Source organism: Scyliorhinus canicula, chromosome 16, assembly GCF_902713615.1.
Source record: "Scyliorhinus canicula chromosome 16, sScyCan1.1, whole genome shotgun sequence".
NCBI lineage: Eukaryota > Metazoa > Chordata > Chondrichthyes > Carcharhiniformes > Scyliorhinidae > Scyliorhinus > Scyliorhinus canicula.
Genome location: NC_052161.1, coordinates 32700449 through 32724559, shown reverse-complemented (window position 1 = coordinate 32724559; position 24111 = coordinate 32700449). Strand labels below are relative to the sequence as shown.

Below are 24111 nucleotides of genomic sequence, written 5' to 3'. Positions count from 1 at the left end.
AGGTTCGATTCCCGGCTTGGGTCATTGTCTGTACGGAGTCTGCACGTTCTCTCTGTGTCTGTGTGAGTTTGCTCCAGGTGCTCCTGTTTCCTCCCACAAATCCTGAACGGCATACTTGTTCGGGAATTTGGACATTCTGAATTCTCCTTCTGTGTACCAGAAGAGGCACCGGAGTGTGGCGACTAGGGGCTTTTCACAGTAACTTCATTGCAGTGTTAATGTAAGCCTACTTGTGACAATAAAGGTTATTATTATAAGTGTAGGAAGAGCTGAAACGCCTCTCTAGGTCCGACTGACATGCATTATTTTGGACCCAAAGAAGCAGAACACTAATCCTACACGGGGGGGACCTCTGATGGGGTCTGGCCCGCAATCAAGGACCACCGATTGGTGGGCCGGCCTTGCCAGCCCCGGCCCTATTTTGTTACGCGGCCGGCCCCTGAATCCCCGCGCCATGTTGCATCAGCGTTGGTGCGTTGAGGAAGTCCCCCGTGCATGCGTGGGTTGGCATGGCGCCACTGTGCATGCGCGGGTTGGAGCGGTGCCCAGTTGGTGCCGGGAAGGGAGGCTAGAGCGGCGTGAACCGCTCCAGTGCCGTTAGGGCCAGAATCGGTAGGGCCCGCGACGGCGTTCACGAAGGCGCAGACACTCTGCCTCCATTTTGGAGAATCCCACCCATGGTTCCACCAATTGCTACGATGTCAGATTGCCGACTTTGGACCCTCACAGGTCCAGAGAACTAATAGTTAAGAGCAAACAGTGAGCTGTAAGATGGACACTCATTACTGAGTTCAAACAGACCCATTTTGGATATTGCGTGGACCATAACCCATAGTGTGAGTGTCATGAATTGACTGAGAAGGTATAAACGCTTTGGAAGGATGGATATGGTCCACAGAACTGACATAGTCGGAAGGTTTTTAATTTTCCAACTCTTTAAACTTAAACAACAATCTGCGGTTGTCATCAAGTGTTAAATCAAGTCCTCTGTCCGACTGCTTTCATTGACAGGCAGAGGTTAGAATAAAAGTGGTCTAGTTTCAAGGCAGCACAGTAGCGCAAGTGGATAGCACTGTGGCTTCACAGCACCAGGGTCCTAGGTTTGATTCCCCGCTGGGTCACTGTCTGTGCAGAGTCTGCACGTTCTCCCCATGTCTGCGTGGGTTTCCTCCGGGTGCTCCGGTTTCCTCCCACAGTTCAAAGATGTGCAGGTTAGGTGTATTGGCCATGATAAATTGCCCTTAGTGACCAAAAAGGTCAGGAGGGGTTATTGGGTTATGGGGATAGGGTGGAAATGAGGGCTTAAGTGGGTCGGTGCAGACCCAATGGGCCGAATGGCCTCATTCTGCACTGTATGTTCTATGTTTCAATACAGTTTTTTTGAACATTTCTACTAGGGCTATCACTATGGCATTATATGAAAATATGGAAAGATGTGTCATTTGAAACATGGAAGTCTGGCAATATCTGGTCTGAGAGAAACATGAGAGGATACAGGGAAAGAACCCACGAAGGGTTAACAGCAGCTGCAAAGAGCAGGATTATAAAATGCAGATTCCTTCTTCCAAACAGGATTTTTGTATGAAGCTAAAAACAGTGGCTCACACCTTCATTGAAATTAACTATCTTAGTAAGCATCTGGAAAAGCATGGATGAGGGTTTCAGTTGAGTTCGGTGATAAATGTAAATCTTTCAAGTTAAAACCAAGTGGATTTTTAGCATTATGCTAAAAGCAATGATTTACACCTTCATTGAAGTAAAACCAGCAGATAGAAAAGAATGACTAGGGGGACAAATATATGGATGTGAAGCTCTACTGACATCAGGTAAATTAAAAGAAAATTGGAGACTATCAGTCTACGAGAAACATAATTTAAAGCCAAAATCAAAGTCAAAATTATGAGCTGGGGACACAATTGGAAAATTAAACGATAGAAATGACAGGGATCAAAATTACACGTCTATTCAGATCAAAGCATTTTTGAACATCACAGAGGACACAATATAAACAGACCTGTGAGGTGAGGTCAACTCAAAATGAATACTTAGTTGTATTCGAATGTTTAGATCAAAGATACTTTTTATAATCCAAGTGAAATAAAGATTACTTTATGATAAAACCATAAAAACTTAATAACTGTGAGAAAGAGAATATAATACCAAAGACCAGAACAGGAACTACCAGAACTCAGAGAGAGAGAGAGAACCTTACTCGATGATGGGCAAGCAACATCGGAAGACCGAGCAACCCAGAAGAAACGAGCAGAAGATCCAAAGTTAAAGAAAACTGATTGTCAAGAAAGACTTGAAAGTCTGCAACTGGTCTCAACAAGACAAGGGCCAGGATTCACCCCAACCCGGCGGGGCGGGGGGTCCCGGCATACCGGAGTGGCAAGAACCACTCCGGTGTCGGGCCTCTCCAAAGTTGCGGAATTCTCCGCACCTTTAGGGGCTAGGCCGCGTCTGAGTGGCTCCCGCTCCGCGACCGCCGCCAACGGCCTTTGGCGCCACGCCAACCGGCGTCAGGGCTGGCCGTAAGGCCTTCACCGGTCGGCGTGAGTCCGCGCATGCGCCGGAGCATCAGTGGCCGCTGACGTCACCCCGGCACATGCGCGGTGGAGGGGGTCTCTTCCGCCTCTGCCATGGTGGAGGCCGTGGCGGCGGCGGAAGACAAAGAGTGCCCCCACAGCGCTGGTCCGCCCACCGATCGGTGGGCCCCGATCACGGGCCAGGCTACCGTGGGGGCACCCCCCGGGGTCAGATCGCCCAGCACCCGCCCAAGACCCCGGGACCCGCTCGCGCCGCCTGCTCCCGCTGCCACCAGAGGTGGTTTAAACCATGTCGGCGGGAGAGGTCTGACAGCAGTGGGATTTTGGCCCATCGCGGGCCGGAGAATCGCTGCCGGGAGCCTGCCGACCAGCGCAGGGGGCCCACCAACCGGCGGGTCGTGATTCCCGCCCCCGCCAATTCCCGGGTGGCGGAGAATTCCGGCCACGTCGGGGGCGGGATTTACGCCGGCCCAGGGCGATTCCCCGACCCTGTGGAGGGTCAGAGAATTCCGCCCAAGATATTTTTTTCCTTTCTAAAAAAGTAATTTATCTTTTTTTAACTTTAAAATAAAGTTATGTTCAAGTTGATAACCTGAAAGAGTGGTTATTGTTACCAGTTTGAAAGTTTACTTTACTTTACTTAGCAAACCGGACCCGTAGGTAAGCTACTAGGTGGTAAGTAAATAAAATTCTTCTCTGAAGATACGGGTTATGCCGGGGGATAACTTGAAACATTAGTTTGATCCGAATAGCACCCGTTTAAGTCTGCATAGGAGTCTGGGAGTTCGAATCCCTGCTCGCCAGTTAGAATATATTGACCCTTTTCTGGTATAGGGGGAAATTCTAAGAATAGTGGTGAGGTAAAAACTACAGGATGCTCGATTGAGTTTCAAAAGCTACAATTGCAGCAACAGGACTTTGAGTCCACAGTAAACTGACAGCTTAAAGAGGCTATTAGATTCTTAACTTGCTCTGATCTTGGATCTGAAAGAGGTCTATTTTGAAGAAGACCAATTAACCAATTTACGATATTTAATAGTTTTGAATGGATGTTATAAATGGTTGTTACTTCACTATCAAGTGTGTAGTAGGTGGAGCTGTATTGGCTTGTTAGAAGTTTATTTTCTTTCATCTCCAAGTGGCTCCTGAATCTGACATGTTGGACACAGGGTAAGTTACTGTGGAGGTGGCATGGATGGTTTGAGCCATGTGGGAGTGAGCTGGGGGTGAGGGAGTGTGAAAACGAGGACCTTACACCTTGTAGATCATCTGGGACAAAGTCCCAGAGAACCAACATGGATTATCTAACCAGGCCACATCAGCACTCATCAGCCCCATCGGCGTGTCCGGCCTCCTTCCAGGCTCATTGGGTCCGACACCACCTCACACCAACACCCCCAAAATAATAAATATATTCTTTATTAGTGTCACAAGTAAGTTTATATTAACACTGCAATGACTGTGAAAATCCCCCAGTCGCCACACTACTGCGCCTGTTTGGGTACACTGAGGGAGAATTCAGAATGTTCAATTCAACTAACAAACAGGTCTTTCAGGAATTACGGGAGGAAACCGGAGCACCCGGAGGAAACCCATGCAGAAACAGGGAGAACGTGCAGATTCCAAACAGACAGTGACCCAAGCCGGGAATCGAACCCAGATCGCTGGCACTGTGAATCAACAGTGCTAGACACTCTGCTACCGTGCCACCTGGTACAGCAACCCAACAAACATACGTTTTGTGCTTCTTTCCCCGAGGCTGCTCAGACAGAGATATCCTTCTCAGTAACTAAAATCTGGTTCTAGGTCAGATGACCAATTGCTTGTCCATTGAGTTAGGTTTTAAGGACTGTCTTAAGGGAGTAAAGTGAAGTAGAGAGGCAGAGTGGTGTAGGGAGGGTATTCCAGAGCTCAGGGCCAAAGCAACTAAGGGTATGGTCACCCACGGTTGGGCAATTCAAATTGGTGATGCACAAGTGGCCCGTGTTAGAGAAATGCAGATAACTCCGAGTGTTGTGGGACAAGACAGAATTACAGAAACTGAAAAGAGCGAGATAATGGAGCAATCTGACTAAAAAGCTGAAAATTTGAAAAGTAAATCGTAGATTCACTCGAAGGCAATATCAGTCAGCAAACCCAAGCGGCACGGTGGCGCAGTGGGTAGCACTACTGCCTCATGCCGCCGAGGACCCGGGTTCGATCCCGGCCCCGAGTCACTGTCCCTGTGGAGTTTGCACATTCTCTCTGTGGCTGAGTGGGTCTCACCCACACAACCCAAAGATGTGCAAAATAGGTAGATTGGAGTCGTTAAATTGATGCTTAATTGGAAAAAAAGAATTGGGTGCTCTAAATTTTAAAAACTTCATTCATCAAACTCTGGGGTTATAGAGAAAACGTCTTGCTGCGAGTTAAGTCACAGGCAACAAACACTTGATTAGCTATCAGTTTATGGAGGGTGAAGTGTGAGATGCCAGCACATGTGCTTTGGTTTGATCAAATGTGGAAACTTGCTGGGTTACAGGTTGGGCACAGACCTCTCCCACTGCCCATAACTCAGAGCAGTGGCAGGATAAGACCCTTAATCACACAATAGCAGCCCCCTGAAGGGCCTTGGTTGCGCCAAAGGCAGGTACCGCACTTGACATCTCACTCGCCACCTATAAATCCAGCATGGGTTTGGGACAGGAAGGTCAGTGCCCTCATTTATGTGTCCAGTAGCCTCATTTACCACCTTTGGGTGACCCATAAAATTCAGCCCGGAATAATTTATATATATAGTACATATCTTAAAATTAGGCTGCATAGTTTGAGGGTCATTAATCATTTGAAATCTACCACAGAGAACAGTGAGATTGAGTCATTGAATATATCTGAGGCTCAGTTAGACAGGTTTTTGCTCAAAAAGGGAGTTAAGGGTTATTGGAGTCAAACAGGGAAATGGAAATGTGGCCAATCAGGTAAGTTTTGATCTTATTGAATGATGATACAGGCTTGAGGGGCTGAATGGCCTCCCCCTGCTCCTATTTCTTCTCATGGTGATGTTATGTTGATTGTAAATAAGGTGACAGATTACAATTTCCAAAGAAATGTAATGAAATTCTATCATTCAGATGTGAATAGGAATATTTTGTTGAAGGTTTTTTCCATACCTGTAGGTCCCGCTGTAAAATAATAAAAATAAATGTATAAGTAATAAGAATATTTTGCAAACCCGTCCAAAACTCAACCTCCATTTGATCTTTTTAGGGTTGTGCCTGTGTAAGATGCTGCAAATGCGGCAAGATTTAACACTCTCGGTAAATGCCAATGTCCCATCACCTTTAGACATGATGGAGAGAGCAGTCTCACTGGATCCTTATGTCCGATGTCCAATTGTAACTACCAAATGGTGAATGAGCAGCAGAATTCAGATTTACAGAGATATTGCGCAGGCTTTTGACAGCTGCTTATAAAGATTTAACCCAATGAACAATCAGTACAACCATTAACATTAATTATTGCGGTTGCGACAGGATTAGCAAATATACAAACTGCGAAATTAACTGAAAATTAACTTAAATATCACTGACCTGTTGTTGAATAAACACTGCAGTATCCTGTGGAGGAAAACATTTTGCTTATTCGCTTCGTCAAGTATTTCTGAAGAATCATACACCATTCATACTCAGGAGTATTAATGTAACACATTACAAAAATAATTATCCACATCAGATATTATTCACATTTTCATGAACAAAAGGCACAGGAAATGGCTGCGTGTTGCAGCCAGCCTGTCACACACAAAATAGACAACCCATCCCCGTTCAGAAATAAAAGACATTGTGCTGAGAATGACCTCGCTCCACTGGATATTCAGGCCTTTGTGTTTGGGGTGGGGTACATCTCTGTATTTAGATACAGAATCTACAAAGCCACTTGTGTACATCAATGACACTCTGCACAATGGGGAAAACCACTGTCCCGATGAAGATACGGTCACAAAAGGGAAGAAAATGAATTCTCCCGCCTGGTTTCACTGACTATCCGTCACCTCCAATATCTCAGTAGTCAGCGAACTGAGAGAGGCAGATTGTGGTCACATTCACTAACAGTGCCATCCATGTCCTGCTCTGGGGCTGCAACTCTGCCTCCCAGACGCAATAGATTTCAACGTGCAGCGGTTTGTGCAATGTGCTTGGTTGGAATTTTCAGCACTCACTATTGGAGGGATTGGAGGTGTTAAGCATATTTACTCAGGCGGAATGTTGGTGTAAAATACCCGCCCCTCCTGCCTCCGCCAGAATGGATTTCCAGACGGGAAGGCCCATGTTCGGTCAACCCACCCTTCTGGCAATTAAGGTCCTTAAGTGGCCAACTGATGACCATTTCTGGGTAGCTTCCTGCCACCACTGGTATTAACCCAACAGGAGGCGGCCCTGTCTCAATGCAACATACAGGACAAGTAAAATTCACTGGAGCTTGTCACCTGCAACAAGGTGGGGGGAGGCTAATTGCTCGATCAAAGATACTCAGTCCCTGGTTGAGGAACTGGACATTGGGCAGCAGTGGGTCTGCTGAGAAACAGCCCCCTTGCCTTTACCACTGACCGCCCTACATGCATTTTCCCAGACCCTCAACCTGCCAAAACCCCCACACCTCCCATCTCTGCTTATATGTGGCTTGGGTCTCTCCATGTTCCTGGAACTCCAGCATCTGTACTTCTGTAGACAGCTATTGTTTCCCATTGGTTCCGCTGAGCGCAAGAGAGCACAGCCTCTGATTGGCTGCCTTCTCTGAAATGAAAAGAAAATCGCTTATTGTCACGAGTAGGCTTCAATGAAGTTACTGTGAAAAGACCCTAGTCGCCACATTCCGGCGCCTTTCCGGGGAGGCTGGTACGGGAATCGAACCGTGCTGCTGGCCTGCTTGGTTTGCTTTAAAAGCCAGCGAATTAGCCCAGTGAGCTAACCAGCCCCTATATAGGTGAGACCAGCGCACATGGTTCTGGATTCCAGGGAACGGAATGTCAGAGGCCTCACCCCTGTCGGATTCGCCTGTGGTTTTGTGGACCTTCCCGTAAATAGATCATCGGGTCTCACACTGTCTCTCCAGCTGGCAGACAACAGCATTGATGCCTCCACAAGATTCACACCATTGAGTTTAGTGAGGTTGGGCTCAGTGATTGACTCCCTGAAGATGACAGTTTCATTAAGCATTGTTTTCAGAGCCCTTCCTCTCCCCATTCTCCTCTCTTGGGCTGTGTTTGCTCAATCTCTGCTGGCCAGGGATGCTGGTAAATAAATCACCCTTAAATGAGAGCAAGTTGTCTCAGCTGAAAACTTGAGCAGAGAACCAAGAACTTCATCATCTGCCATTCCATAGAATTCAATGGATCCATAGAATACCGACAGAGCACAAGGACAGCATTTGGCCTATGAAGTCACCACATACCCCTGAAAGAGCACTCTACCAAGGCCCTGCAAAGTTTAATAACTTTAAACATCAGTGGAAACCTCACAACATTTCTTCAAAGCCAGCAAAGCTCTGTTGAGACCTAAATTTGACAGTAACATACAAGTAGTTGATGATTCTTTTATATCGGGTTGATGGGTGGTCCTTCCTGCTCCTGTCCAGCTGTGCGAGGTTAAGAGGGGGCATCACCCGGAATGATGAGGTCGGACATGCCAGGGTCAGCCTCAATCAGTGTTACACACTGTACAACATCACGATCTGTCTCCATACTTCCACTGCACGCTCCGAATGAGCGACCAACACTCCTGCTAAAATCAGGCCTAGCATGTGTCACTGACAAATATGGGCACCATGGAGACACATTTTGCAGACACTGTACTTCAGACTGACCCAGTTTTAACATTTGAAAAGTACAGCACAAATATGTCCAGACCATGATGTCACCGATCTGAGCACACACTACAGAAAAAAATCTCACATCATCTTAGGCTCAGCTACACTGATTCACAATGTGAAACATGATCTTCATTTGAGTTCCATTCTTAAAATTAACAGTCGTCATTTTAATCATAGTATACTAACAGAATGAATTTAAATATTAGATTATGATCTGAATGTTTACTTACCATAATTAATGTATGGACAGTGATCACAGAAATCAGAACAACAGTTCCCAGAATATCGACAGTTGTAATTACAGGAACAATCTGAAGAATATCCTCCACAGTTGTATCTGCATGAACCTTGTCCTGTTACACAGTAAATGCCAAGTTAGATCTGAAATTGTGTTCCAAGCTGCAATTACACATTTAAAAAGAAATGTAATGACATTTTATCATTCAACATCAGATCAATACATTTTCTTTAAGATTTTTTCCATACCTCTTGATACTTCTGACTGAGACACTATAAAAACAATGAAAATAAACACATAAGTAAAAAGAATCATTTTCATACACATTCAATCCTCAAACTTAGCTTGATCTTTTTCACCAGCATTAAAGAAAGAATAACCAGCTCTGATATAGCTTGGTACCACTTCTTGTAAATTCCTATTCCTTTCCCTCCTTAGCACCACAGGGAGCACCAACAAGGAACTCCGATCTGACGTGTTCGGGAGATTAGGAGAATCTATGAACAGGGACCAGGTAAAAATTGCTGCAGAAACGAAGCTCAGTGCTACCGGCTAATAGACCAAAACATTATCTATAGACTGCAAAGGACATCTGTCAACTTGAAGGCATTTGGTCCTTTTGGTCCAGTCATGTCAGACAAAATAATTTAAAAAGCCACAATTAATTTTCCCAATTAAACAAACATCAAATGTGCGTAAAACTGTGAGAACCAGAATCATTGGTCAGAAAAGCACCCAAAAAGGTGAAATCTTCCCCAATGAAATCTGCCATTCCGTAGAATTCCATGGATCCATAGAATGCCAACAGAGCACAAGGACAGCATTTGGCCTATGAAGTCACCACATACCCGTGAAAGTGCACCCGACCAAGGCCCACTCCCCCAACCTATCCTTGTAACCCTACCTAACTGGCACATTTTAAACTCTAAGAGGAAATTTCGTACGGCCAATTCACCTAACCTTGGACTGGGGGAGGATACCGGAGCACCCAGTGGAAACTCACGTGCACACGGGGAGAACTTACAAATGTCACACAGTCACCCAAGGCCAGAATCAAACCCGGATCCCTGGCGCTGTAAGACAGCAGTGCTAATCATTGTGCCACCATGCCATCATTTAGCTGAGTAAACTTCACATGGTCAAGTGTGGTGGACAAGGCAACCTACACTCGCCACTCGTTCTTCCTCCCACCACATCCCTCGCGCAAACATATAGGAAATGTTGGTTGTATTTACAAGCCTAGTGAGCTGAAATGCCTCTCTAAGTCTGACTGACATGCATTATTTAAGACCCAAAGAACAGAACACTAATCTGCTTCTATTTCTGTTCTCCCATACCCCACACCATGTGCACTTCCGCTGGTACATATTGTGCTACCAGCTGTTTCCATTGATGCCCATATGCCACACGTTCTTGCGAAGCCCCCCTGTAGGTAAGCCATGTGGTCAATTAGAGCCTCAGAAGGAGCGCTGTGAATAAATAATGGAGCAGGTTTGATGGGCCGAATTGCCTATTCCTGCTCCTATTTCTTCTCATGGTGAAGTTATGTTGATTGTAAACAAGGTTGCAGAGTGCTAATTCCAAAGAAATGTAATGAAATTCTACCATTCAGATGTAGATGAGTATATTTTTTTGAAGGGCTTTTCCATATCTGTAGGTCCCATTGTAAAATAATAAAAATAAATGTATAAGTAATAAGAACATTTTGCAAACCCATTCAAACCTCAACATCCATTTGATCTTTGTAGGGTTGTGCCTGTGTAAGATGCTGCAAATGCGGCTAGATTTAACACTCTCGGTAAATTCCAATGTCCCATCACCCTTAGACATGATGGAGAGAGCAGTCTCACTGGATCCTTATGTCCGATGTCCAATTGTAACTCCCAAATGGTGAATGAGCAGCAGAATTCAGGTTTACAGGGATATTGCGCAGGCTTTTGACAGCTGCTTATAAAGATTTCACCCAATGAACAATGAGTACAGTACAGCCATTAAAACTAATTATTGCGGCTGCAACGGAATGAGCAAACATACAAACTGCCAAATTAACTGAAAATTAACTTAAATATTACTGACCTGTTGTTGAATAAACACTGCAGTATCCTGTGGAGGAAAACAATTCAGCTTATTCGCTTTGTCAAGTGTTTTTTGAAGAATCATCTACCATTCATACTCAGAAATATTAATATAACACATTACAAAAATAAATTATTAACAAATAATTCACATTTTTCTGAACGAAGGAACAAAGCCAGCCTGTCACACACAACACACAAAATAGACAACCCATCCCCATCCAGAAATAAAAGACATTGTGCTGAGAATGGACTCGCTCCACTTCACATTCAGCCAGTGGAAACCTTAATGGTTGGGGTACATCTCTGCATTTAGATATAGAATCTACAAAGGCACTTGTGTACATCAATGACACTCTGCACAATGGGGAAAACCACTGTCCCGATGAAGATACGGTCACAAAAGGGAAGAAAATGAATTCTCCCGCCTGGTTATCTGTCACCTCCAATATCTCAGTGGTCAGTGAACTGAGAGAGGCAGATTGTGGTCACATTCACTAACAGTGCTATCCTTGTCCTGCTCTGGGGCTGCAACTCTGCCTCCCAGACGCAATAGATTTCAATGTGCAGCGGTTTGTGCAATGTGCTTGGTTGGAATTTTCAGCACTCACTATTGGAGGGATTGGAGGTGTTAAGCATATTTACTCAGGCGGAATGTTGGCGTAAAATACCCGCCTTTCCTGCCTCCGCCAGAATGGATTTCCAGACGGGAAGGCCCATGTTTGGTCACAGTAGAACAGTAGAACAGTACAGCACAGAATAGGCCCTTCGGCCCTCAATGTTGTGCCGAGCCATGATCACCCTACTCAAACCCACGTATCCACCCTATACCCGTAACCCAACAACCCCCCCTTAACCTTACTTTTATTAGGACACTACGGCAATTTAGCATCGCCAATCCACCTAACCCGCACATCTTTGGACTGTGGGAGGAAACCGGAGCACCCGGAGGAAACCCACGCACACAGGGGGAGGACGTGCAGACTCCACACAGACAGTGCCCCAGCCGGGAATCGAACCTGGGACCCTGGAGCTGTGAAGCATTTATGCTAACCACCATGCTACCCTGCTGCCCGTCCCCCCACCCTTCTGGCAATTAAGGGCCTTAAGTGGCCAACTGATGACCATTTCTGGGTAGCTTCCTGCCACCGCTGGTATTAACCCAACAGGAGGCGGCCCTGTCTCAATGCAACATACAGGACAAGTAAAATTCACTGAAGAGCTTTGTCACCTGCAACAAGGGGAGGGGGTGGCGCTAATTGCTCGATCAAAGATACTAGGTCCCTGGTTGAGGAACTGGACATTGGGCAGCAGTGGGTCTGCTGAGAAACAGCCCCCTTGCCTTTACCACTGACCGCCCTACATGCATTTTCCCAGACCCTCAACCTGCCAAAACCCCCACACCTCCCATCTCTGCTTATATGTGGCTTGGGTCTCTCCATGTTCCTGGAACTCCAGCATCTGTACTTCTGTAGACAGCTATTGTTTCCCATTGGTTCCGCTGAGCGCAAGAGAGCACAGCCTCTGATTGGCTGCCTTCTCTGAAATGAAAAGAAAATCGCTTATTGTCACGAGTAGGCTTCAATGAAGTTACTGTGAAAAGCCCCTAGTCGCCACATTCCGGCGCCTTTCCGGGGAGGCTGGTACGGGAATCGAACCGTGCTGCTGGCCTGCTTGGTTTGCTTTAAAAGCCAGCGAATTAGCCCAGTGAGCTAACCAGCCCCTATATAGGTGAGACCAGCGCACATGGTTCTGGATTCCAGGGAACGGAATGTCAGAGGCCTCACCCCTGCCGGATTCGCCTGTGGTTTTGTGGATCTTCCCGTAAATAGATCATCGGGTCTCACACTGTCTCTCCAGCTGGCAGACAACAGCATTGATGCCTCCACAAGATTCACACCATTGAGTTTAGTGAGGTTGGGCTCAGTGATTGACTCCCTGAAGATGACAGTTTCATTAAGCATTGTTTTCAGAGCCCTTCCTCTCCCCATTCTCCTCTCTTGGGCTGTGTTTGCTCAATCTCTGCTGGCCAGGGATGCTGGTAAATAAATCACCCTTAAATGAGAGCAAGTTGTCTCAGCTGAAAACTTGAGCAGAGAACCAAGAACTTCATCATCTGCCATTCCATAGAATTCAATGGATCCATAGAATACCGACAGAGCACAAGGACAGCATTTGGCCTATGAAGTCACCACATACCCCTGAAAGAGCACCCTACCAAGGCCCTGCAAAGTTTAATAACTTTAAACATCAGTGGAAACCTCACAACATTTCTTCAAAGCCAGCAAAGCTCTGTTGAGACCTAAATTTGACAGTAACATAGAAGTAGTTGATGATTCTTTTATATCGGGTTGATGGGTGGTCCTTCCTGCTCCTGTCCAGCTGTGCAAGGTTAAGAGGGGGCATCATCTGGAATGATGAGGTCGGACATGCCAGGGTCAGCCTCAATCAGTGTTACACACTGTACAACATCACGATCTGTCTCCATACTTCCACTGCACGCTCCTAATGAGCGACCAACACTCCTGCTAAAATCAGGCCTAGCATGTGTCACTGACAAATATGGGCACCATGGAGACACATTTTGCAGACACTGTACTTCACACTGACCCAGTTTTAACATTTGAAAAGTACAGCACAAATATGTCCAGACCATGATGTCACCGATCTGAGCACACACTACAGAAAAAAATCTCACATCATCTTAGGCTCAGCTACACTGATTCACAATGTGAAACATGATCTTCATTTGAGTTCCATTCTTAAAATTAACAGTCGTCATTTTAATCATAGTATACTAACAGAATGAATTTAAATATTAGATTATGATCTGAACGTTTACTTACCATAATTAATGTATGGACAGTGATCACAGAAATCAGAACAACAGTTCCCAGAATATCGACAGTTGTAATTACAGGAACAATCTGAAGAATATCCTCCACAGTTGTATCTGCATGAACCTTGTCCTGTTACACAGTAAATGCCAAGTTAGATCTGAAATTGTGTTCCAAGCTGCAATTACACATTTAAAAAGAAATGTAATGACATTTTATCATTCAACATCAGATCAATACATTTTCTTTAAGATTTTTTCCATACCTCTTGATACTTCTGACTGAGACACTATAAAAACAATGATAATAAACACGTAAGTTAAAAGAATCGTTTTCATACACATTCAATCCTCAAACTTAGCTTGATCTTTTTCACCAGCATTAAAGAAAGAATGACCAGCTCTGATATAGCTTGGTACCACTTCTTGTAAATTCCTATTCCTTTTCCTCCTTAGCACCACAGGGACGTTCCGATCTGACGTGTTCGGGAGATTAGGAGAATCTATGAACAGGGACCAGGTAAAACTTGCTGCAGAAACAAAGCTCAGTGCTACCGGCTAATAGACCAAAACATTATCTATAGACTGCAAAGGACATCTGTCAACTTGAAGGCATTTGGCCCTTTTGGTCCAGTCATGTCAGACAAAATAATTTAAAAAGCCACAATTAATTTTCCCAATTAAACAAACATCAAATGTGCGTAAAACTGTGAGAACCAGAATCATTGGTCAGAAAAGCACCCAAAAAGGTGAAATCTTCCCCAATAAAATCTGCCATTCCATAGAATTCCATGGATCCATAGAATGCCGACAGAGCACAAGGACAGCATTTGGCCTATGAAGTCACCACATACCCTTGAAAGTGCACCCGACCAAGGCCCACTCCCCCAACCTATCCTTGTAACCCTACCTAACCGGCACATTTTAAACTCTAAGAGGAAATTTAATACGGCCAATTCACCTAACCTTGGACTGGGGGAGGATACCAGAGCACCCAGTGGAAACTCACGCGCACACGGGGAGAACTTACAAATGTCACACAGTCACCCAAGGCCAGAATCAAACCCGGATCACTGGCGCTGTAAGACAGCAGTGCTAATCATTGTGCCACCATGCCATCATTTAGCTGAGTAAAGTTCACATGGTCAAGTGTGGTGGACAAGGGCATCTACACTCGCCACTTGTTCTTCCTCCCACCACATCCCTCGCGCAAACATATAGGAAATGTTGGTTGTATTTACAAGCCTAGGGAGCTGAAATGCCTCTCTAAGTCTGACTGACATGCATTATTTAAGACCCAAAGAACAGAACACTAATCTGCTTCTATTTATGTTCTCCCATACCCCACACCATGTGCACTTCCGCTGGTACATATTGTGCTACCAGCTGTTTCCATTGATGCCCACATGGCACACGTTCTTGCGAAGCCCCCCTGTAGGTAAGCCATGTGGTCAATTAGAGCCTCAGAAGGAGCGCTATGAATGAATAATGGAACAGGTTTGATGGGCCGAATTGCCTATTCCTGCTCCTATTTCTTCTCATGGTGAAGTTATGTTGATTGTAAACAAGGTTGCAGAGTGCTAATTCCAAAGAAATGTAATGAAATTCTACCATTCAGATGTGGATGGGTATATTTTGTTGAAGGGCTTTTCCATATCTGTAGGTCCCATTGTAAAATAATAAAAATAAATGTATAAGTAATAAGAACATTTTGCAAACCCATTCAAACCTCAACCTCCATTTGATCTTTGTAGGGTTGTGCCTGTGTAAGATGCTGCAAATGCGGCAAGATTTAACACTCTCGGTAAATTCCAATGTCCCATCACCCTTAGACATGATGGAGAGAGCAGTCTCACTGGATCCTTATGTCCGATGTCCAATTGTAACTCCCAAATGGTGAATGAGCAGCAGAATTCAGGTTTACAGAGATATTACGCAGGCTTTTGACAGCTGCTTATAAAGATTTCACCAAATGAACAATGAGTACAGTACAGCCATTAAAACTAATTATTGCGGCTGCAACAGGATGAGCAAATATACAAACTGCCAAATTAACTGAAAATTAACTTAAATATTACTGACCTGTTGTTGAATAAACACTGCAGTATCCTGTAGAGGAAAACAATTCAGCTTATTCGCTTTGTCAAGTGTTTTTGAAGAATCATCCACCATTCATATTCAGAAACATTAATAACACATTACAGAAATAAATTATTAACAAATTATTCACATTTTTCTGAACAAAGGAACAAAGCCAGCCTGTCACACACAACACACAAAATAGACAACCCATCCCCATCCAGAAATAAAAGACATTGTGCTGAGAATGGACTCGCTCCGCTTCACATTCAGCCAGTGGAAACCTTTCTGGTTTGGGTACATCTCTGCATTTAGATACAGAATCCATAAAGGCACTTGTGTACATCAATGACACAATGGGGAAAGCCACTATCCTGATGATACAGTCACAAGAGAGAAGAAACTGAATTCTCCCGTCTGGGACCACTGACTATCTGTCACCTCCAATATCTCAGTGGTCAGCAAACTGCGAGAGGCAGATTGCGGTCACATTCACTAACAGTGCCATCCTTGTCCTTCTCTGGGGCTGCAACTCTACCTCTGCCAGACGCAATAGATTGCAACGTGCAGCTGCTTTGTGAGACCGAAATGACACACACATTGGCCGGAATTTTCTGCTCTCACTATTGGAGAGATTGGAGGTGCGAAGCATATTTACTCAGGCAGAATGTTGGTGTAAAAACCCGCCCCCTCCTACCTCCCCTAGAATGAACTTCCAGAGGGGAAGGCCCATGTTCAGTCACCCCACCCTTCTGTCAACTGAGGCCCTTAGGTAGCCAAATGATGACCATTTCTGGGTAGCTTTCTGCCACCACTGGTATTATTCCAACAGGAGGCGGCCATTTCTCCATGCTACATACAGGACAAGTAAAGCTCATTGAAGAGCTTGTCACCATCAACAGGGGAAGAGGTATCACTCAAGGTACTCAGTCCCTTCTTGCTCCTGAATACATGTCCATCTGTGCGAGGTTAAGAGGGAGCATCATCTGGAATGATGAGGTCGGACATGCCAGGGTCAGCCTCAATCAGTGTTACACACTGTACAACATCACGATCTGTCTCCATACTTCCACTGCACGCTCCTAATGAGCGACCAACACTCCTGCTAAAATCAGGCCTTGCATGTGTCACTGACAAATTTGGGCGCCATGGAGACACATTTTGCAGACACTGTACTTCAGACTGACCCTGTTTTAACATTTGAAAAGTACAGCACAAATATGTCCAGACCATAATGTCAGAGATCACAGCACACAATGTAGAAAAAATCCTCACATCATCTTAGGCTCAGCTACACTGATTCACAATATGAAACATGATCATCATTTGAGTTAAAATAAACAATCATCATTTTAATTGTAATATACTAACAGAATTAATTTAAATATTAGTTTATGACCTGAACGTTTACTTACCGTAATTAATGTGTGAACAGTGATCACAGAAATCAGAACAACAGTTCCCAGAATATCGACAGTTGTAATCACAGGAACAATCTGAAGAATATCCTCCACAGTTGTATCTGCATGAACCTTGTCCTGTTATACAGTAAATGTCAAGTTAGATCTGAAATTGTGTTCCAAGCTGCGATTACACATTTAAAAAGAAATGTAATGAAATTTTATCATTCAAATGAGGATCAATACATTTTCTTAAAGCTTTTTCCATACCTCTTGATACTTCTGACTGAGACTCTATCAAAATAATGAAAATAAACACATAAGTAAAAAGAATAATTTTCATACACATTGAAGTCTCAAACTTAGTTTGGTGGGGCGGACAGGTGGATCCACATTGGCCCCTTGTTCTTCCACCCACCATATCCCTCATGCAAACTTACTGGAAATGTTGGTTGTAATTACAAGTCTAGGGAGAGCTGAAACGCCTCTCTAAGTCCGACTGACATGTATTGTTTTCAACCCAAAGAAGCAGAACACTAATCTGCTTATACTTCTGTTCTCCCATACCCCACACCATGTCCACCTCCGCTGGTACATACTGTGCCACCAGCTGTTTCCATTGATGCCCACATGACACACACTCTTGCAAAGTCCCCCCTGTAGGTGAGCCGGGTGGTCAATCACAGCCTCAGAAGGAGCACTGTGCTCATGTCACATGGCTCCACCATTTCTTACGATGTCAGATTGCCGACATTGGACCCTCACAGTCCAGAGAACTAATAGTGAAGAGCAGACAGTGAGCTGCAATATGGGCACTCCACTCAGAGACCTGAAAGGGTTAGGAACACAACTTGCAGGCCGTGTTAATGTTGCAGAGATTCTGCCTTTTCAAAGTGTCTGAAAATTCTCTGCAGTCATTTTGCAAATGTTGTGATGAGTTCCAGGATTTGGCTGAACATGATCTCGAATCTCACAGGGAGGCAAACAATTGGGTAACGTGAAATACAACAGGTACGGGTCAAATGGTGGGAGAATGTCTGTGGGAGAATGTCTGTGTCTGCAGCATGAGGGAGGAATGGAGCAGAGGCCAAGGAGAGAGCAAGCTCTCAGTGTAATGTACTGTGTCAAATTGGAACTAGACTCCTTCAAGCTCCCTGGCAGAGCCTGAAGGCTGCCTGGCAAAGTGGCAAATACACAAGTCACCAAATCTAGCCGCACGTTCAGGTAAGGTCACATCAAGAGAAAATCAAATCTGAGGGTGTATTTCCAGAGGGATAGAATTGACAAGTACAGAGATTGTGCACAACCTATGTTAAAGATTGTTTGGACTACATTTGGCATACTGTATGCAATCTTGACTGCCATATTATTAAAAAAAACAGATGGATACATTTTCTAATCCCACCTGCCCAGAGATGTCGCCACAGGTGGGGTGGTCAATTTGACGGACCATTGAAAGGTCCGCTGACCTCGGACAGGAATGTCTGGCCTCGGGGCAGGCGGGACTGGAAAATCTCGCCCACAGAGACAGTGGAGAATATGTAAAAACAGAATGTTCCCAGAACTGTGATGTTTTACTTATCACGAAAGGTTAATCAGCTGGCTCTCTTTATTCTCAATAAGGTAATGCTGAGGTGTGAGCTGTGGAGGACATCAAAATTATGAAACATTTTAATGAAACAGACACAGATTCAGGACCAGGAACCACTTACATGTAAAGCACCAATGACCCAAGGTACTTCACAGGAACATTATCAAACAAAATACTGCAATAAGCCTCGGATGCAGAAGTCCCATCTCCATTTACGGCAGATCCGATTGTTGCCGATATTGGAAAGGGAGCTGGGTGTGATTCATGGAGAAGGCAAACTCAAACCCAGCAGGACTATTTGAATTCATTACCGAGTTAAAACAGATGCCATTTTGGGTGTTGCGTGGGCCATAACCAACAGTGTGAGTGTTATGAATTGACTAAGAAGGTATAAACGCTCTTGAAGGATGGACATGGTCCATAGAACTGACACAGTCTGAAGATTTTTAAATGTCCTGCTCTCTTTAAACTTAAACAAAAATCTGTGGTTGTCATTGAGAGTCAGATCAAGTCCTCTGTTGGACTGCTGTCATTGATAGGCGGAGGTTAGAATAAAAGTGGTATAGTTTCAATGCAGTTTTTTTGAACATTCCTACAAGGGCTATCACTATGGCATTATGGATGCTTGGTTGAGTTTCAAAAGCTACAATTGCAGCAACAGGACTTTGAGTCCACAATAAACTGACAACTTAAAGAGGCTATTAGATTCTTAACTTGCTCTGATCTTGAATTAAAGAGATTGACTTTTAAGAAGATCAATTAACCAATTTAGGATATTTAATAGTTTTGAATGGATGTTATAAATGGTTGTCACTTCACTATCAAGTGTGTAGCAGGTGAGCTTTATTAGCTTGTTGGAAGTTTATTTTCTTCATCTCTAAGTGGCTCCTGAATCTGCCCATGTTGGATACTGAGTAAGTTGCTGTGGAGGTGACATGGATTGTTTGAGCCATGTGGGAGTGAGCTGGCGGTGAGGGAGTGTGAAAGCAAGGACCTTGCATCTTGTAGAACATCTGGGACAAAGTCCCAGAGAACCGACATGGATCATCTAACCAGCCCACATCAGCACTCATCAGCCCCATCGACATGTTTGCTCTGCTTTCAGGCGCATTGGGCCCGACACTACCTCGCACCCACACCCCCAAAACAACAATCTTACATTTTGTGGTACTTTCCCGAGGCTGTTCAGGAAAGTCAGGAACATTCCCTCATTGAGATACCATTCTCGGTAACTAAAATCTGGTTCTAGGTCAGATGACCAATAGCTTGTCCATTGAGGTAGGTTTTAAGGACTGTCTTAAGGGAGTAAAGTAAAGAGGCAGAGTGGTGTAGGGAGGGTATTCTAGAGTTTAGGGTCAAAGAAACTATGGGTATGGTCATCAATGGTGGGGAAATTCAAATTTGGGAGCTAAAGGGGCCAGAGTTGTAGATAACTCGAGTGTTGTGGGGCAAGATGGAATTACAGAAACTGAAAAGAGCGAGACCATGGAGCAATCTGACTAAAAAGCTGAAAATTTGAAAAGCAAAATGTAGATTCACTGGAAGGCAATATTGGTCAGCAAACCCTGGGCTTATAGAGAAAACGTCTTGCTGTGAGTCAAGTCATAGTCAACAAACACTTGAATAGCCATGAGTTTATGGAGGGTGAAGTGTGAGATGTCAGCAGATATGCTTTGGTAAGATCAAATTTAGAAAGTTGCTGGGTTACATTTGGGCACAGACCTCTCCCACTGTCCATAACTCAGAGCAGTGGCAGGATAAGACCCTTAGTCGCACAATAGCAGCCCCCTTAAGGGCGTTGGTTGTGCCAAAGGCAGGTACCGCACCTGACAACTCACTCGCCACCGATAAATCCAGCATGGGTTTGGGACAGGAGGGTCAGTTCCCTCATTTATGTGTCCAGTAGCCTCATTTACCACCTGTGGGTGACCCATAAGATTCAGTCTGGAATAATTTATATATATATAGAATATATCTTGGTATTAGGCTGCACAGTTTGAGAATTTGGGACCTCCCATTTAATACAGAAATGAGGAGGAATTACTTCTCTTGGAGGGTTATTAATCATTGGAAATCCCTACACCAGGGAACAAGGAGATTGAGTAATTGAATTTATTTGAGGCTCAGTTAGACAGGATTTTGCTCGAAAAGAGAGTCAAGCGTTATTGGTGTCAATCAGGAAAATGGAAATGTGGCTACAATCAGATAAGTCTTGATTTGACTGAATGAAGGAACAGGCTTGATGGGCCGAATGGCCTATCTTGCTCCTATTTCTTCTCATGGTGAAGTTACGTTGATTTAAACAAGGTTGCAGATTACATTTTCCAAAGAAATGTCATGAAATTCTAACATTCAGATGTGGATGGGTATATTTTGTTGAAGGTTTTTTTCCATACCTGTGTGTTCAAGACTCGCTGTAAAATAATAAAAATAAATGTATAAGTAATAAGAACATTTTGCAAACACATTCAAATCTCAACCTCCATTTGATCTTTCAGGGTTGTGCCTGTGTAAGATGCTGCAAACGCAGCAAAGATTGATCACTCTTGGTAAATGCCAATGTCCCATCACCTTTAGACATGATGGAGAGAGCAGTCTCACTGGGTCCTTATGTCCGATGTCCAATTGTAACTCCCAAATGAATGAGCAGCATAATTCAGGTTTACAGAGATATTGCGCAGGCTTTTGACAGCTGCTTATAAAGATTTCACCAAATGAACAATGAGTACAGTACAGCCATTAAGATTAATTATTGTGACTGCGACAGGATCAGCAAATATACAAACTGCCAAATTAACTGAAATTTAACTTAAATATTACTGACCTGTTGTTGAATAAACACTGCAGTATCCTGTCGAGGAAAACATTCAGCTTATTCGCTTTGTCAAGTGTTTTTGAAGAATCATCTACCATTCATACTCAGAAATATTAATATAACACATCATAAAAATAAGTTATTAACATCAGATATTATTCACATTTTTCTGAAGAGAGGGACAGGAAAAGTCTGCCTGTTGCAGCCAGCCTGTCACACACAACACGCAGAATAGACAACCCATCCCCAGTCAGAAATAAAAGACAATGTGCTGAGAATGGCCTCACTCCACTGCACATTCAGCCAGTGGAAACCTTTTGGTTGGGGTACATCTCTGCATTTAGATACAGAATCTACAAAGGCACTTGTGTACATCAATGACACTCTGCACAATGGGGAAAACCACTATCCTGATGATACAGTCACAAGAGAGAAGAAACTGAATTCTCCCGTCTGGGACCACTGACTATCTGTCACCTCCAATATCTCAGTGGTCAGCAAACTGCGAGAGGCAGATTGTGGTCACATTCACTAACAGTGCCATCCTTGTCCTTCTCTGGGGCTGCAACTCTACCTCTGCCAGACGCAATAGATTGCAACGTGCAGCTGCTTTGTGAGACCGAAATGACACATACATTGGCCGGAATTTTCTGCTCTCACTATTGGAGTGATTGGAGGTGTTAAGCATATTTACTCAGGCAGAATGTTGGCGTAAAAGGATCCCACCTCCTTCCTGCCTCCACTAGAATGGATTTCCAGAGGGGAAGGCCCATGTTCAGTCACCCCACCTTCTGTCAATTAAGGGCCTTAAGTGGCCAACTGATGACCATTTCTGGGTAGCTTCCTGCCACCGCTGGTATTAACCCAACAGGAGGCGGCCCTGTCTCAATGCTACATACAGGACAAGTAAAATTCACTGGAGAGCTTGTCACCTTCAACATGGGGGGGGGTATTGCTTAATCAAAGGTACTCAGTGCCTGGTTGAGGAACTGAGCAATGGGTACATAGAGAACATAGAACAGTACAGCACAGAACAGGCCCTTCGGCCCTCGATGTTGTGCCGAGCCATGATCACCCTACTCAAACCCACGTATCCACCCTATACCCGTAACCCAACAACCCCCCACCCCTTAACCTTACTTTTATTAGGACACTACGGGCAATTTAGCATGGCCAATCCACCTAACCCGCACATCTTTGGATTGTGGGAGGAAACCGGAGCACCCGGAGGAAACCCACGCACACAGGGGGAGGACGTGCAGACTCCACACAGACAGTGACCCAGCCGGGAATCGAACCTGGGACCCTGGAGCTGTGAAGCATTTATGCTAACCACCATGCGTAGAAGCGAGTATGTTGAGAGACAGTCCCCTTGCTACTGCCACTGACCTCCCTGCATGCATCTTCCCAGACCCTCAACCTGCCAAAACCCCCACACCGCCCAACACTGTTTATATGTGGCTTGGGTCTCTGCATGTCCCTGGGACTCCAGGATCAAGTATTGTTTTGAGCGCATTCTTCTCTTCATTCTCCGCTCTGTGAGCATATTGTCCTCATTTGAGCTGTGTCTGCTCAGTCTCTGCCAGCCAGAGATGCTGTTAAATAAAGCACCCATGAATGAGAGCAAGTGGTCTGAGCTGAAAGCTTGAAGTGAGATCTGAGGCCTTCACCATGTGTGCCACTATGCCCTGTAAAGTTCAATAACTTTAAGCGTCAGTGGAAAACTCACAACTTTTCTCCAAACTCAGAAAAACCCTGTTGAAATCTGAATCTTACAGTAACACGGAAGTACATAGAACATAGAACAGTACAGCACAGTACAGGCCCTTCGGGCCACGATGTTGTGCCGACCATTTATCCTAATCTAAGATCAACTTAACCTACACACCTTGAATGCACTGCTGCCCGTGTGCCTGTCCAAGAGTTGCTTATTTATCCCTAATGACTCTGACTCCACTACCTCTGCTGGCAGTGCATTCCACACACCCACCATTCTGTGTAAAGAACCTACCTCTGATATCTCCCTTGTTCCTCCCTCCAATCGCTTTAAAATTATGTCCCCTCGTGACAGCCATTTCCGCCCTGGGGAAAAGTCTCTGGCTCTCCACTCTATCCATGCTGCTCAACACCTTGTACACCTCTATAAAGTCACCTCTCTTCCTTCTTCGCTCCAGTGAGAAAAGTCCTAGCTCCCTCAAGCTTTCTTCATAAGAGATGCCCTCCAGTCTAGTCAGCATCCTGGTAAATTTCCTCTGCACCCTCTCCAAAGCATCCACATCCTTCCTATAATGAGGCGGCCAGAGCTGAACACAAGGGGTGGGATTCCATGATCCTGAGGCTAAGTGTACCCAATTATTTTTTTCCAATTAAGGGGCAATTTAGCATGGCCAATCCACCTAGCCTGCACATCTTTTGGATTGTGGGGGCCGAAGCCCACGCAAAACGGGGAGATTGTGCAAACTCCACACGGACAGTGACCCAGAGTCAAACCTGCGACCTCGGCACCGTGAGGCTACAGGGCTAATCCACTGTGCCACCGTGCTGCCCCTGAGGCAAAGTGTTGACCCTGTCGTAAACGCCGTCGCATTTCCCAACGGCGTCAACATGCCCTCAGGAGAACCGATTCTGACCCCAACAGGGGGGCGGCACGACACTGGAGCAGCCGATGCCGATGCAGGTGT

The 24111-nt window shown here is 44.9% G+C and overlaps 1 protein-coding gene across 7 annotated transcripts in view; it reads right to left on the bottom strand.

Moving 5' to 3' along the window:
- The window catches only part of LOC119950741 (CUB and zona pellucida-like domain-containing protein 1), a 62571-nt gene that overhangs the window by 27701 nt on the left and 10759 nt on the right, over window positions 1–24111 (bottom strand). For 2 of the 7 annotated variants that reach the window (XM_038773438.1, XM_038773444.1), the window contains exons 7-18: window positions 21440–21466; window positions 21012–21029; window positions 17295–17318; window positions 17040–17162; window positions 15628–15654; window positions 13812–13835; window positions 13556–13678; window positions 10711–10737; window positions 8883–8906; window positions 8627–8749; window positions 6119–6145; window positions 5699–5710 (exon numbers count right to left, since the gene is read on the bottom strand). In XM_038773438.1, the coding sequence (XP_038629366.1) occupies window positions 5699–5710; window positions 6119–6145; window positions 8627–8749; window positions 8883–8906; window positions 10711–10737; window positions 13556–13678; window positions 13812–13835; window positions 15628–15654; window positions 17040–17162; window positions 17295–17318; window positions 21012–21029; window positions 21440–21466 (579 nt within the window). The remainder of the gene's footprint in view (window positions 1–5698; window positions 5711–6118; window positions 6146–8626; window positions 8750–8882; window positions 8907–10710; window positions 10738–13555; window positions 13679–13811; window positions 13836–15627; window positions 15655–17039; window positions 17163–17294; window positions 17319–21011; window positions 21030–21439; window positions 21467–24111) is intronic. The other 5 variants (XM_038773439.1, XM_038773440.1, XM_038773442.1 and 2 more) reach the window with 5 other exon arrangements.